Source organism: Caretta caretta, chromosome 13, assembly GCF_965140235.1.
Source record: "Caretta caretta isolate rCarCar2 chromosome 13, rCarCar1.hap1, whole genome shotgun sequence".
NCBI lineage: Eukaryota > Metazoa > Chordata > Testudines > Cheloniidae > Caretta > Caretta caretta.
Genome location: NC_134218.1, coordinates 19,406,860 through 19,419,646, shown reverse-complemented (window position 1 = coordinate 19,419,646; position 12,787 = coordinate 19,406,860). Strand labels below are relative to the sequence as shown.

The 12,787-nt window shown below is 40.6% G+C and overlaps 1 protein-coding gene across 4 annotated transcripts in view; it reads right to left on the bottom strand.

Annotated features, from left to right (window-relative positions):
- SLC13A3 (solute carrier family 13 member 3) overlaps positions 1 to 12,787 on the bottom strand; it is a 43,392-nt gene that overhangs the window by 14,371 nt on the left and 16,234 nt on the right. For 3 of the 4 annotated variants that reach the window (XM_048819501.2, XM_048819499.2, XM_048819503.2), the window contains exons 4-7: positions 8,434 to 8,500; positions 7,472 to 7,657; positions 3,797 to 3,922; positions 226 to 321 (exon numbers count right to left, since the gene is read on the bottom strand). In XM_048819501.2, coding sequence (XP_048675458.1) covers positions 226 to 321; positions 3,797 to 3,922; positions 7,472 to 7,657; positions 8,434 to 8,500 — 475 coding nt within the window. The remainder of the gene's footprint in view (positions 1 to 225; positions 322 to 3,796; positions 3,923 to 7,471; positions 7,658 to 8,433; positions 8,501 to 12,787) is intronic. The other variant, XM_048819500.2, reaches the window with a different exon arrangement.

Below are 12,787 nucleotides of genomic sequence, written 5' to 3'. Positions count from 1 at the left end.
ATTTGTGGAATATTGGAGCTACATGTTTGTTATCTGCAATTATCTGCATTAGCAAAGACAGAGCAACTGAATGTTTGAGGAAAACAAACTCAAAATGGTCACAAATACTAACAAATGGAAATTCACTGACAAATTCTGACAAATATCCTCAGTTTCCCTCCCCAGAAATGTTGTTTCCAGCCTGGTTGATTTCTGTGTCATTTTTGTTCTCTTTTCGCGACTCACTTCATTGGCCCCAGTTTCTGATAATCTTCCTTTATGACTGCTCGGGCTCGGTCTTCTGCATCCACTCTTATTTCTGACTTTTTCTTTCTGCAATGCCTACCAACACAGAAATAACAAACACCACTCATTTTTGCAGGTTCATAATGGAACTCAAACATTAATGTTCATGTTTACTATTCCTGCACACACCCATACAGGGCATGCACAGGGTGGCTACAGGGAAGGTTTAGGAGAATAAAGGGTACAGCATGGACCAGTGATTTCAGAAAACCAGTATCATATGGATCCATTTCATAGTATAGTAAATACTTCCAATCTCTTAAATAGACTTCCCATCTCTCAGACAAGTTATGCATAATGCCACAAATAATGTTCATGGCACCCTTACTCATACTGAGTCGTACCTCACCTGGCCTATAGTCTTGTAAACATCAGTGGGACTACTCATGTAGTAATATGGCACTCAGTGTGAGTAAAGGTGGCAAAATCTAGCCATTAATGTATTGGACAGTGGATATTATAGCTCGATAGTCCCACCCGCTCATGACAAGACACAAATGTGCTTGCAGAATCTATGAGCACATTCATTTATGTGCACAAACAGACATTAATGCATCCAATTGTCCATGTGGCAAGCACAGATGGGCTGAGGCACATGCAAAGAGACAAGCACTTGCAAGTTCTGAGCAGGCGCTTTTTGATGCCTGCCAGAAACGTGGCTCTAGTTACCAACAGAAAAGCTCTGGTGCTGCCTAGAAACCCTTGGGCTGAATTCTCCCTGGGTTATGAGTATGTAAATTTCATTAGTACTCAGGGTGGGGAGCAAGATGTGTCCCTTGAGGTAGACTAGACAGGTCCTGCTCAGGGCAGGTTTCATTGATGCAGTGATAAAAACAGAGGAAGCCACAGGAGCCTTATCTACACTACGGCTCTCACTGGTGGTAATATTCCCTAGTGTAAACAAGAGCAATATTTATCCTACTTTGTGTTGCCTTTCTCCCCAGGATTATGCAAAGGAGACTTTGGCCCCTGCATTAAAGAAGCTTATTTGTGGTAATCACAGCCTGTGTTCACAGAGACTGTTCAGAATGTAAATGAGAGTGAAGTTGTCAGATTTGCAGATTTCATCACTTTTAGCAGATGACTGCATCAGCCACTTGATCGAAAAGAAAGCAAGGTGGGAAATAAGGATCTCCCCTCCCCTCCCCCACCTTCTCAAGTCACCAACAACTTTCTGGGCAATCTCTAATTTATGCAAAGCACTCGCTGATGATGAACAAATATGTGAGGAATTTTTAACAACAGGGACTGGCATTTTAATATGCTTCTCTTCATTAGCCAGGCTAAGCCTTTTAAGCAGGGAACCCTGGACTAGTACACAGCCTACTCTTAGACAGTACGTGTGCATATGAATGATATATTCATCACCAGCTGCTTCGTGTCCCATCAGCGTCATGTGGTTAAAATACATTTCTAATACTTCCTGGGACCTTGATTACATTTGAAAAGCCAGACTTACACCATTAGATATCCGATTCTGTGATACTAAGACTGATTAATTCATTTGTTGTTTTAAATGGATGTCCAATGGTTAGATCCTTTATAAAGATGCATGTTTGACCATCCAAAAATTCCTGATTCTCAAATAGATATTGGGGATGTCCATAAATTGCATAACACATTTATTGGTGATGTTAAAGACCCACCCACCCTTTGTAACACTAACACTGAAACAAACACACAAGATTAAGAACCCACCTACCCCCTAATGCATTACGTAATTTATGGACAGCCCCTTACACAGTACTCTGATTCTTTTAGTAGCTGCAGTTTTACCCAAGGACATCAAGACAACCCCTTGTTATCTAAAATGCTTTTGAATAAATGCTTTTGCTGCACCTCCCTGAGTGATGGTACTAGGTCAACAGAAACATTCTTCTGGCGACCTATAAAAAACAGGGCTTTGGAGCTGTGCTCCGGCTCCGCTCCAGCTCCAAACAAAAACCTGCAGCTCCATTGCTCCGGAGCTGCTCCGCGCTCCAGCTCCGGGCTCCGCTCCAAAGCCGTGATAAAAACTGTGTCTACACTGGAGATTTAGGTTCGCATAGCTGCAGCATTCAGGAGTTGGATTTTTCAAATCCTTGCATGCCATACCTATGTTGGCCTAAGTTTTAAGTGTAGACCAGGTCAAAATCTGGATTCTTTAATAGGCTGCACAATTTCTGTTTGTGTTTCTTTAGCTTGATTTTTCTAGGCCCTGACCCTGCCAACACTTAAGACTTGTCTACACTAGAAAGTTTAATTGTACTGGTATAGTTAGAGCAGCAAAATAATCCTAGTGTTGACACAAACAAGTGTCTATACTGGTATAATTTATTCCAGTTCCAGGTGGTGTGTAAGGCATCGTTATACTGGTATAACTACCTCCGCACTAGGGTTTAGATCAGTATAATTATATTGGTTAAAAAAACACCACACCCCTAACCAACATAGTTACACTAGTATAACTTTTTTAGTACAGAGAATCCTTAAATACATGACTTCAGTGGGATTACTTAAAGCCCCAGTTCAGCAAGGCAATTATTAACTCTTATTGAAATCAATGGGATTTGAACACAGACTCAAAATTAAGCACATGCTTAAGTGCATTGCTGAATCAGACGAACAAAGTTACGTACATGCTTTCATGTTTGAAGGATCAGGGACTTACACTGGTTATTTCCTATTGCATTGAAAAAGTTCCCTAGTAATTTCTGTTTTCTGTGTCACTGATATAATTATATACTTGGGTAACGTGCACCTGGTTTTTTTTTTCCTTTTCTTTTTTTCTCCTGAAGTTAAAAACCAATAAACATTTTAACAAAAAACAAATTCAAAAGCATCTCTTAGAAACTGTATATGCTTTTGCACTGAAGTAAGTAGGAGCTTTGCCACTAACTTCCCTGGGCACAGGATCAGGCAGTAAATCGAGCCTGCAAACTCTATGTTCACTGACTGCACATGCAGATCACATTACTGTGCATGTCAGTTGGATGGCCAACTACCTATCTGCCAGATCTGTGCACACAAATGCCCATGTGCACCTCCAAACGACTGTGTGCCCAACATTTGCAGGCTCAGATGTGCAGGCTAGTTAAAGCGAGCTGTAAACTGAGAGCCTTGGGTGAGATTTTCAAAAGTGCATAAAGTTTTTCTCCAAAAATGTGCTTCATCAATTTTTTCTGACCAGGTCTACCCTTCGCAATCTCTCCCATGAACTTTCTGATCAGAATACAAAATAATATTATAATTATGAGCTCTGCATTCATCACTTATAGGACACTTTCATTATTCATCACACTGAATTTACTCAAATAGGAGCTTTTAGCTGAACATGAATGATATACATCTAACTTCGTGCAGAACAAATTTGGACTGAGTTATTACAACACGTACAGATGAAATGTTTAAGGGCCTGAACCAAGATTCCCATTGATTTCACTGGGCTTTGGAACAGGACCAGATAAACTGCTTATTTACACTGTAGTCATAATGAGATTAAAGCATACAAATAGATTAGATATAAAAGTACCTTAGGTTAATTCCCCCATACAGGAAACTGATCCATAGCCATCCCAGGAAAAGGAAAAGCAGCATTAAAGGAAATGCAAATACAAACCAGGATCCAAAGTTCACCACATCACACTCTGGAAAAAAACTTCGAAAATGATGAAAGCTAATTAATCTGAGGAGTGGAACACCCCTTTCACATGAAATGAAGGGGAACAAACATCTGAAATCAAGATCAAAATGTCATGCAAACTTTCCAGCTGCACAGGTTTTAAAAAGGTGATTATTTATATCTCAATAGTGCCAACCAGCACCAACTGAGATTGGGACCCTATTGTGCTAGGAGTTGTACAAGTATGTAGTAAGAAAGAGTCCCTGCTTCAAAGAATTTAAATGGACAATTTGAAATGGCATTTTGGAACAGACATCTTGAAAATGTAGCTCTCTAGATTTGCAGGAATTCCCAAATAACAACACCACGCAATATTTAGCACTTTATAGAAATTAACTAACTAATCCTAATTCATGGTAGAACCCACCGTAAGAGTGCCTGAATGTGAACCTTACAGAAGAGCTCTACCCAAACAGAACCACTTTCATCCATGTCTAGGAAGAACCTTCTATGTAGATCACTGCATGGTTGAGACATAACTGCAGGTTTACATTGGCAACACTATGTCTACTTTTTCAGATAGGGGAGCCTCTTAGTGTTTAATAATAATCAAAGCACTTTACAAAAGATGTCAGTATCATCTGTATTTGATAGATGGAGAAACTGAGGCACAAAGAACTTGTCCACATTCACCCAGCGGCAGAGTCTACTGAGTTCCAGTCCAGTGGTCTAGCCACTAGGCAACACTGCCATCCAGGACAGAAATAGTGTGTGCCTTGTTTTCCTTTTTCACCACATAATGGACAACTTATAAAGTGCTCACTGTTGCCCTGGTTCACCAAAACACTTAACCATGGGAAGCAAGTCTAAAGGGAAAAACAGTTCAAAAGAGCGGGCAGTTTTTCAAAGAGGCATTATTAAGGGCACACGAGCAAACTATCCCACTGCATAGGAAAAACAGGAAGTATGGCAAGAGACCACCCTGGCTTACCCAGGAGATCTTCAGTGATCTGAAACTCAAAAAAAAGAGTCCTAACAAAAGTAGAAACTTGGTCACATTATGACGCATGAATATAAATAAAACAACATAAGCATGTAGGGACAAAATTAGAAAGGCCAAGGCACAAAATGAGATTAACTAGCTAGAGACATAAAGGGTACCAAGAAAAAATACCTTAGAAGCAAGGGGAAGACCAAGGAGAGGGTGTGCTCATTACTCAATGAGGGGGGAAAAGACAATCACAGAACTTGTGGAAATAGCAGAAGTGTTAAATGCCTTTTTTGTTTCAGTTTTCACCCAAAAGGTTATTAGTGATCGGACGTCTAACATAGTGAACGTCAGTGAAAATGACATAGGATCTGGGGCTAAAATGGGGAAAGAACAAGTTAAAAATTACTTAGACAAGCTAGATGTTTTCACGTCCCCTGGGGGAGGGATAGCTTAGTGGTTTGAGCATTGGCCTGCTAAACCCAGGGTTATAAATTTAATCCTTGAGGAGCCATTTCGGGCAAAAATTGGGGATTGGTCCTGCTTTGAGCAGGGGGTTGGACTAGATGACCTCCTGAGGTCCCTTCCAACCATGGTATTCTATGATTCTAAGTCATTAAGGCCTGATGCAATATATTCAAGGAGCTGACTGAGGAAATATCTGAGCCACTAGCGATTATCTTTGAAAACTCATAGAAGACAGGAGAGATTCCAGAGGACTGGAAGAGGGCAAATATAGTGCCAATCTATAAAAAGGGGAATAAGGAGAATCCGGGAAATTACAGACCAGTCTGCCAGCTTGTCATATGCTTCAGTACCCGGAAAGATAATGGAGCAAATAATCAAGCAATCAATTTGCAAACACAGAGAAGATAACATCATCAGTAACAGTCAACATGGCAGGTTTCAGAGTAACAGCCGTGTTAGTCTGTATTCGCAAAAAGAAAAGGAGTACTTGTGGCACCTTAGAGACTAACCAATTTATTTGAGCATAAGCTTTCGTGAGCTACAGCTCACTTCGGATTGGTTAAGAACAAATCATGTCAAACCAACCTAATAGCTTTCTTTGATGTGGTAACAAGCCTTGTGGATGGGGGGAAGTGGTAGATATGGTATATCTGACTTTAGTAAGGCTTTTGATACTGTCTCACATGACCTGTTCGTAAACTAACTAGAGAAATATAGCCTAGATGGATCTATTATAAGGTGGTTGCATAACTTCCGGGAAAACCATTCCCGGAGAGTAGTTATCCATGGTTCACAGTGAAGCTGGAAGGGCACATCAAGAGGGGTCCTGCAGGAACTGGTTCTGGATCCAGTTCTGTTCAATAGCTTCATAAATTACTTAGATAATGGCATAGAGAGTACACTTATAAAGTTTGTGGATGATACCAAGTTGGAAGAGGTTGCAAGTGCTTTGGAGGATAGGATTGAAATTCAAAATGATCCGAATAAACTGGAGAAATGGTCTGAAATAAATAGGATGAAATTCAATAAGGACAAATGCAAAGTACTCCACTTAGGAAGGAACAATTAGTGAACACATACAAAATGGGAAATGACTGCCTAGGAAGGAGTAATGTGGAAAGAGATTTAGGGATAATAATGGATCACAAGCTAAATATGAGTCAACAGTGTAACACTGTTGCCAAAAAAGCAAACATCATGCTGAGATGTATCAACATGAGTATTATAAGCAGGACATGAGAAGTAATTCTTCCCCTGTAGTCAGCACTGATAAAGCCTCAACTGGAGTATTGTGTCTAGTTCTTGTTGCCACATTTCAGAAAAGATGTGGACAAATTGTAGAAAGTACAGAGGAGAGCAACAAAAATTATTAAAGGTGTAGAAAACATGACCTATGAGGAAAGATTGAAGAAACTGGGTTTGTTTAGTCTGAAAAAGAGAAGACTGAGAGTGGACATGATAACCGTTTTCAAGTACATAAAAGGCTTTTAAAAGGAGAAGAAAAATTCTTCTTCTTAACCTCTAAGGATAGGACAAGAAGCAATGGGCTTAAATTGCTGGAAGGGAGGTTTAGGTTGGACATTAAGGACAACATCCTAACTGTCAGGGTGGGTAAGAACTGGAACAAATTGTCTAGAGAGGTTGTGTCATTGGAGGTTTTTAAGAACAGGTGAGATAAATACCAGTCAGGAATGGTCTAGTTATTACATAGTCCTGCCTTGAATGCAAGGGACTGGATTATGGGTCCATAAGACTGAGGTGCCTTCCAGTCCTACACTTCTGTGATTCTAAGTGCTTGATTTTAAGCATATGGTTAAGTCCCAAGAACATATGTATAGTGTTTTGCAGATCAGGACCAATAGCATTAGGGTGACAACCCACGTATTGTAACTAAGATTGAAGGAGCCATTTCCTTTTGAATCCCTACTGTCACTTGCTTTTTCCAAAACTTGCTTCTGAGGGCAGGAACTTCACATACCTGGCCTCTGCCCAAAGGTGAATTTCCTATAGCAAACATGTGATGTCTTAATTTTGTAGAATTCCCCCTAATAGAAAGTGCAGATCAGCAGAAATTTCATAAACCGATTGTACTCCTAGGGACCTGGCTTCCTAAGGATTTCCTCCCATACCTCTTTAGCTGTCCTAGAAGGATGAGATTTGGTGCCGTTCCTGTCAGCGTTGCTGTACCTCCAATGCTGGCTGCATAAGGGATTGAAATGAGGAAACCTTTCCATACGTTTGCCCTGTATTCGTCCTCTTTCTTTAAATCCATGGGAACTTCAATGGCAACTTCCTTCTCCTCCATCAGATCTTTGCTTTAAAACATTCCAAAAGAGACTCCATTGAAAGCCCTGGTTTAAATACAGGTGTAACCAATTCAGAACCTAGACAAAAGGAAAACTCTCATCTTTTAGCAACGAGATTAGCAATATCCCAAGGGACGTCTATGCAGAATATTGCAACACATGGGGCCTGCTTAACATCCTCATTATTCAGCTGATGATTGAGAATCACTCTGTACTGGACTGGTCCCACGAAACGCTGAGCACCCTTGACTGCCCTCAAGAGGAGTTAAAGGTGCTCACACCTCCCAGGAGCCACTCAGCACTTTGTAAGATCAGGCCGTCAAAAAAAACTTAACAAAAAGTCAATACTCTTCATGTTAAAATGTGAAAAGGCCTTTGATGATCTCAAGCTATGGAGTGGCAAGAAGAGTCTATTCCTGGGGAAGATATTTATTTCTACATCATTTACATATCAAACCTGGACCATCAGAGAGATGTAAATCTTGGTGATTTAAACCTGCCGCCTGACACATTAATTGTTCTCAAAAAAGCAATGCAGACACTTCCCCAGCAGCAGACACCTCCCATCACATTTTCAAAATGGCCTGAAAATTTGGCCCTGTGCTGTCTTGTTGAATATACTGGAGAGGGATTTCTCTGGTCAGGCTGTTGGTAGTTGGGAAATGGAGTAACAGGTAGAATCAAAAGAGTTTCATTGATTGAATTTCACACTCCTAAGGCTGTTTCTATCTGAGGGGATAATTTCCTCACTCAACTCTCCAATACAAACTTTATAGTTAACTTACTCCTCCGTACTTGCCAGAAACTGCAGCTCAGTTGATACAGTGTAAAGTTTATTCTGCTGTAAAGAGGCTGAAAAAGAAAGATTAGGACTTTAAAACAGTTTAAATCATCTAGAAAAACTCTCCCTGACCCAGACAATGGAACGGAAAGGGCAGCCATTTTCAGAGCGGAAAATTCCCTCCACACACAGAGAGTTCTCTGTGGATGAAGCGCAAGGAGGCAGAAGAAGTAAAATCCATTCCTGCTGATCTGAGGCCAGGGCACAGGCAGCAGTACGGCCCACTCCCCACAGCCACCACGGTGCACTGTAGGACACTGTGTATAGCATTGCTCCAACGATCTCTGGAAGCCTCTCCCGCACCTTGACAAACTCAGCTCCTCCTGTGCGACCAGGCCAGGCTACATCTGATCCAGGGTTTTTTTACATCTCTAGTGACATGGATATTCTAATGCAGACTGTATTTCCACTTCGTAATTTAACCTCTTGGGTATTTGGTGTTTATTTTTCGGTAAACTGTGGTTTGTTTTTAGGACTCCAAATAATTTTATCGGAATTTTTAAAAATTGTTTGGCCTTGAATGACATCAAGATTGTCCCTGTCCCAAAATCACTTTCCCCCAAAGGATAAGCTCTAAGAGGGTGAAATTTCAGCCCCATGCAGAAAACCAGTCCAAAGCCCACGCACCACTTCGCTCCCACCTCCAATCCCATTTTGAAGGCTAGAGTAGGACATAGTGGTGATGAGGCATTATCCCAGGTCATCTTCACATGGGTTAATTTCACCCAGAGAGCACAGGCAATTTTCAGAGCCTATCAGCCCTCTGAAAGCCACACATTCCAAAGGCTGAACACTCCCAAAGTAGAGCATAATCCTCTGAAGGCCAACCCCAGGGCATAAGTCCTAAGAAAGCATGGGGGGACTTTGGATCTGACAAGCCGCTTCTGCATGCAGTTCTGAGTGAAATGGCACATTTGGGCAATACATTTTTATAAAACCCCATTCCCCAGATTTTTACCTTGGTCTTAGGGAGATAGTGAATTTTATTAGATTTAAGCCAGAAGCACAGTCCTTCATTACACTTGATGTTTGCTGTGTTGCTGAACCTTGCTACCCTTGCCATGTTGTTGTACGTTTTAGGATTCAGAGGCCTAGGTTTAGGGTTACTAACAATCAAAATGCCCTGCTGATCATCATGGGCATGGACTCAGTGCTATTTTCCTCCCAGCTTTCCCTGCACATACTTCATCCACAAACATTGCCTTCTCTTACCTTCAAGAAAATGTAGTGAACTATGGGGAGAGGACACAATGGTCAAAGTCTTTGGACCTGTTTACTCGTACACTGAAGAGATCAAGCTCAGTGAACCAGGGAACTTTGCAATGTCATGTTTTACACATTGCTAATTTGTGGAATCAGAGTTAATTCTCTTGGAAAGCTGAGCTTTGATTCCAAGGAAGCTATGATAAAGGGATGTAATTGGAAGGAAGAAAATTAACCCATTGATGAATGAGGACTTTCTCTCTCTCTAGGGGTAAATGACAACTTTGGAATAGAGGGCCAAACCAAAGCCTATGCACCATTTAAATCCCACTTAAGCCTTGTGCTGGCCTTTTAAACTAGAGTGTAAATTTCATTTTGTTTATTTTAGATGTTCTCAATGTCTTTCATACTGGGCCCAAACCCTCTCCCATATAGCAATATGGGAAGGATCCACCCCTTGACACCTGTTCACAGGCCTCCTGGGGCATTGCACTCCCAAGGCTGAGAACTCTTTTTTTTTTTTTTTTTTAAGCAGAGAGAGAGAAAAAAAGACACTGCATGATGGCCACATTCCCAGTGCGGCAAAGCGTCCTGTGGCATCTTATACACTAACAGACGTATTGGAGCATGAGCTTTCGTGGGTGAATACCCACTTCGTCAGATGTATGTAGTGGAAGTTTCCAGAGGCAGGTATAAATATGCAAGCAAGAATCAGGCTCAGGATAACGAGGTTAGTTCAATCAGGGAGGATAAGGCCCTCATCGAGCAGTTGAGGTGTGGACACCAAGGGAGGAGAAACTGCTTTTGTAGCTGGCGAGCCAGTCACAGTCTTTGTTTAATCCTGAGCTGATAGTGTCAAATTTGCAAAAAACTGATGCTCAGCAGTGTCTCTTTGAAGTCTGGTCCTGAATTTTTTTTGCTGCAGGATGGCTACCTTTAAATCTGCTAGTGTGTGTCCAGCGAGATTGAAGTGTTCTCCTACATAAATGGACACAAATCAGATATTAGGAATGGCAATATACAAAAACCTATAGGAGAACACTTCAATCTCGCTGGACTAACCTCGTTATCCCTTGCCTGATTCTTGCTTGCATATTTATACCTGCCTCTGGAAACTTCCACTGCATACATCCGACGAAGTGGGTATTCACCCATGAAAGCTCATGCTCCAATACATCTGTTAGTCTATAAGGTGCCACAGGACTCTTTGCCGCTTTTACAGATCCAGACTAACACGGCTACACCTCTGAAGCTTGACATTCCCAGTGATTGATGAAGTCGTGAGTTATGCAGGTTATCCCAAACGTGTGCCAATAAACACATCATCCAGTGCTGTACTATCATACAATCAGGCTACATACTTTACAGGAAGACTGCTTTAGATAAAGTTTAGCTTTAACACTATTGTACTCTTATTAGACTCCCTTGGCCAGTAAAGACAAGGTGACTTAATAACATGAACCCAACTCTTCAGGCATGGTGGAAGAAGATCATCACTATGAACTTTTAGAGGTTTCTAAAATATATTAAAAATAACTTTTCCATCCCTAAAAATGTAACATTCTGATAGCTGATATCTCGCAACCTGCCAAGGAGATTACAAAAGGAGGGGCGGAGCTATGAATTCGTAACTTTCTAATGATATGAAGCTTCTGTTCCTAGCCTTGTTGGACTGCAGGACATGCCCCATGTGATTCTGCAGAAGAAAATCTACATTCAGGAGGAAAAAATTTTAAATAGCTGTTTAAAGCTGCTCAGAGGAATGAAATATTGGCAGAGATGGATTAGCGGGCAGAGAGGTGAGGTGGTCAAAGGTGCAGGATACATTCGTTATCACTTGGCTCTGCAGTTGATCATGTGGATGTCATGGGGTATATATGTGGAAGTGTCAGAATATAAGGCAAATTAATTAAGGTTGTGCCTAAGGAATTTATAGCCAGCCTCAAAATAGAAAATTCCGGAAGTCACATGAAACCCTGTTCTCAGCAGGTTTCTATCCCAACTTTGAAAATCAAGGACAGTTGGATATTTCATGGAAGGACAATTATCCAAACACTGTTAAACCCAAGTGAGTCATTCAAGCTTCAACTATCATTTACGATTTACCTAGTTTCTTATAAAGGTACCCATAAATGTGGTATATTCTATGGGTGAACACTAGTCAATACCCTCAGCAATCTATGACCTCGATTCCACAAACACTTACTTACATATCTGTATTAGTTCATTCACATGAGCAAAGATTAAGTGTTTCCAGGCTCAAGGCTTTTCTCATCAATTTTTGCAGACCATTATATATATACACATATATATATGATCAGTTTGTCAGTGATATACAGTAATTTAAATTGTTTAGCTAATTATTCAGGTAATTTCTTAGCCTTTGAGGTTCATTCTGAAAGACAAATGCACTCGAACGGTACAAATTCTTTAATATATGTTCCCAGCTAAAATGTTTTTTCCAACAACTAGACTAATTTTCTAGCCTCCTAATTGTTTTTAAATGTACCCATGCAGATTTGCACATGCACATCATCAGATGTCATTCTTAAAAGCAGCTCAAAATGGAGCCCATTTTGCAATATTCTTGCTCATCTAATTTTTTGTAATGTATATGATTATATCTTGGACGTTTAAAATGAATGTAGCTCTTTCCAAAGGTAGCAAGTGAATTGTTCGTTTCATGCAAGCTGTGCAAAAGTTGGGCAACAAAACCTAAACCTAGTTGTGAAACCAATCCTGGTGTTAAGCCAAGTTTTGATAACAGATAAAACCTTAAGGAAAAACCTGGTTCACAGTTCTCATCATCTTTCTAGACACAAACCAAATTCATTGTTCTTGACTGAGAAATTGCTTCAAGATTTGGGGTTCATTCAAGAAATTCAGCTTGCATTGTCCAGATCACAGCTGAAGCTCCCATTCTAATTTCTAAATACAATGAGGATAAGAGAAAAGGGCGAGTGTGTCTTGGCATTCATATTAGAGCCAAAGTAGGCTCCACTGTTACTGATGTCAACCTTTCTCCCAGACAAAGAGATACTAGGATATCTGCATTTTGACACCCTATATTTCAGTTGTGAATTTCTCTTTCACTT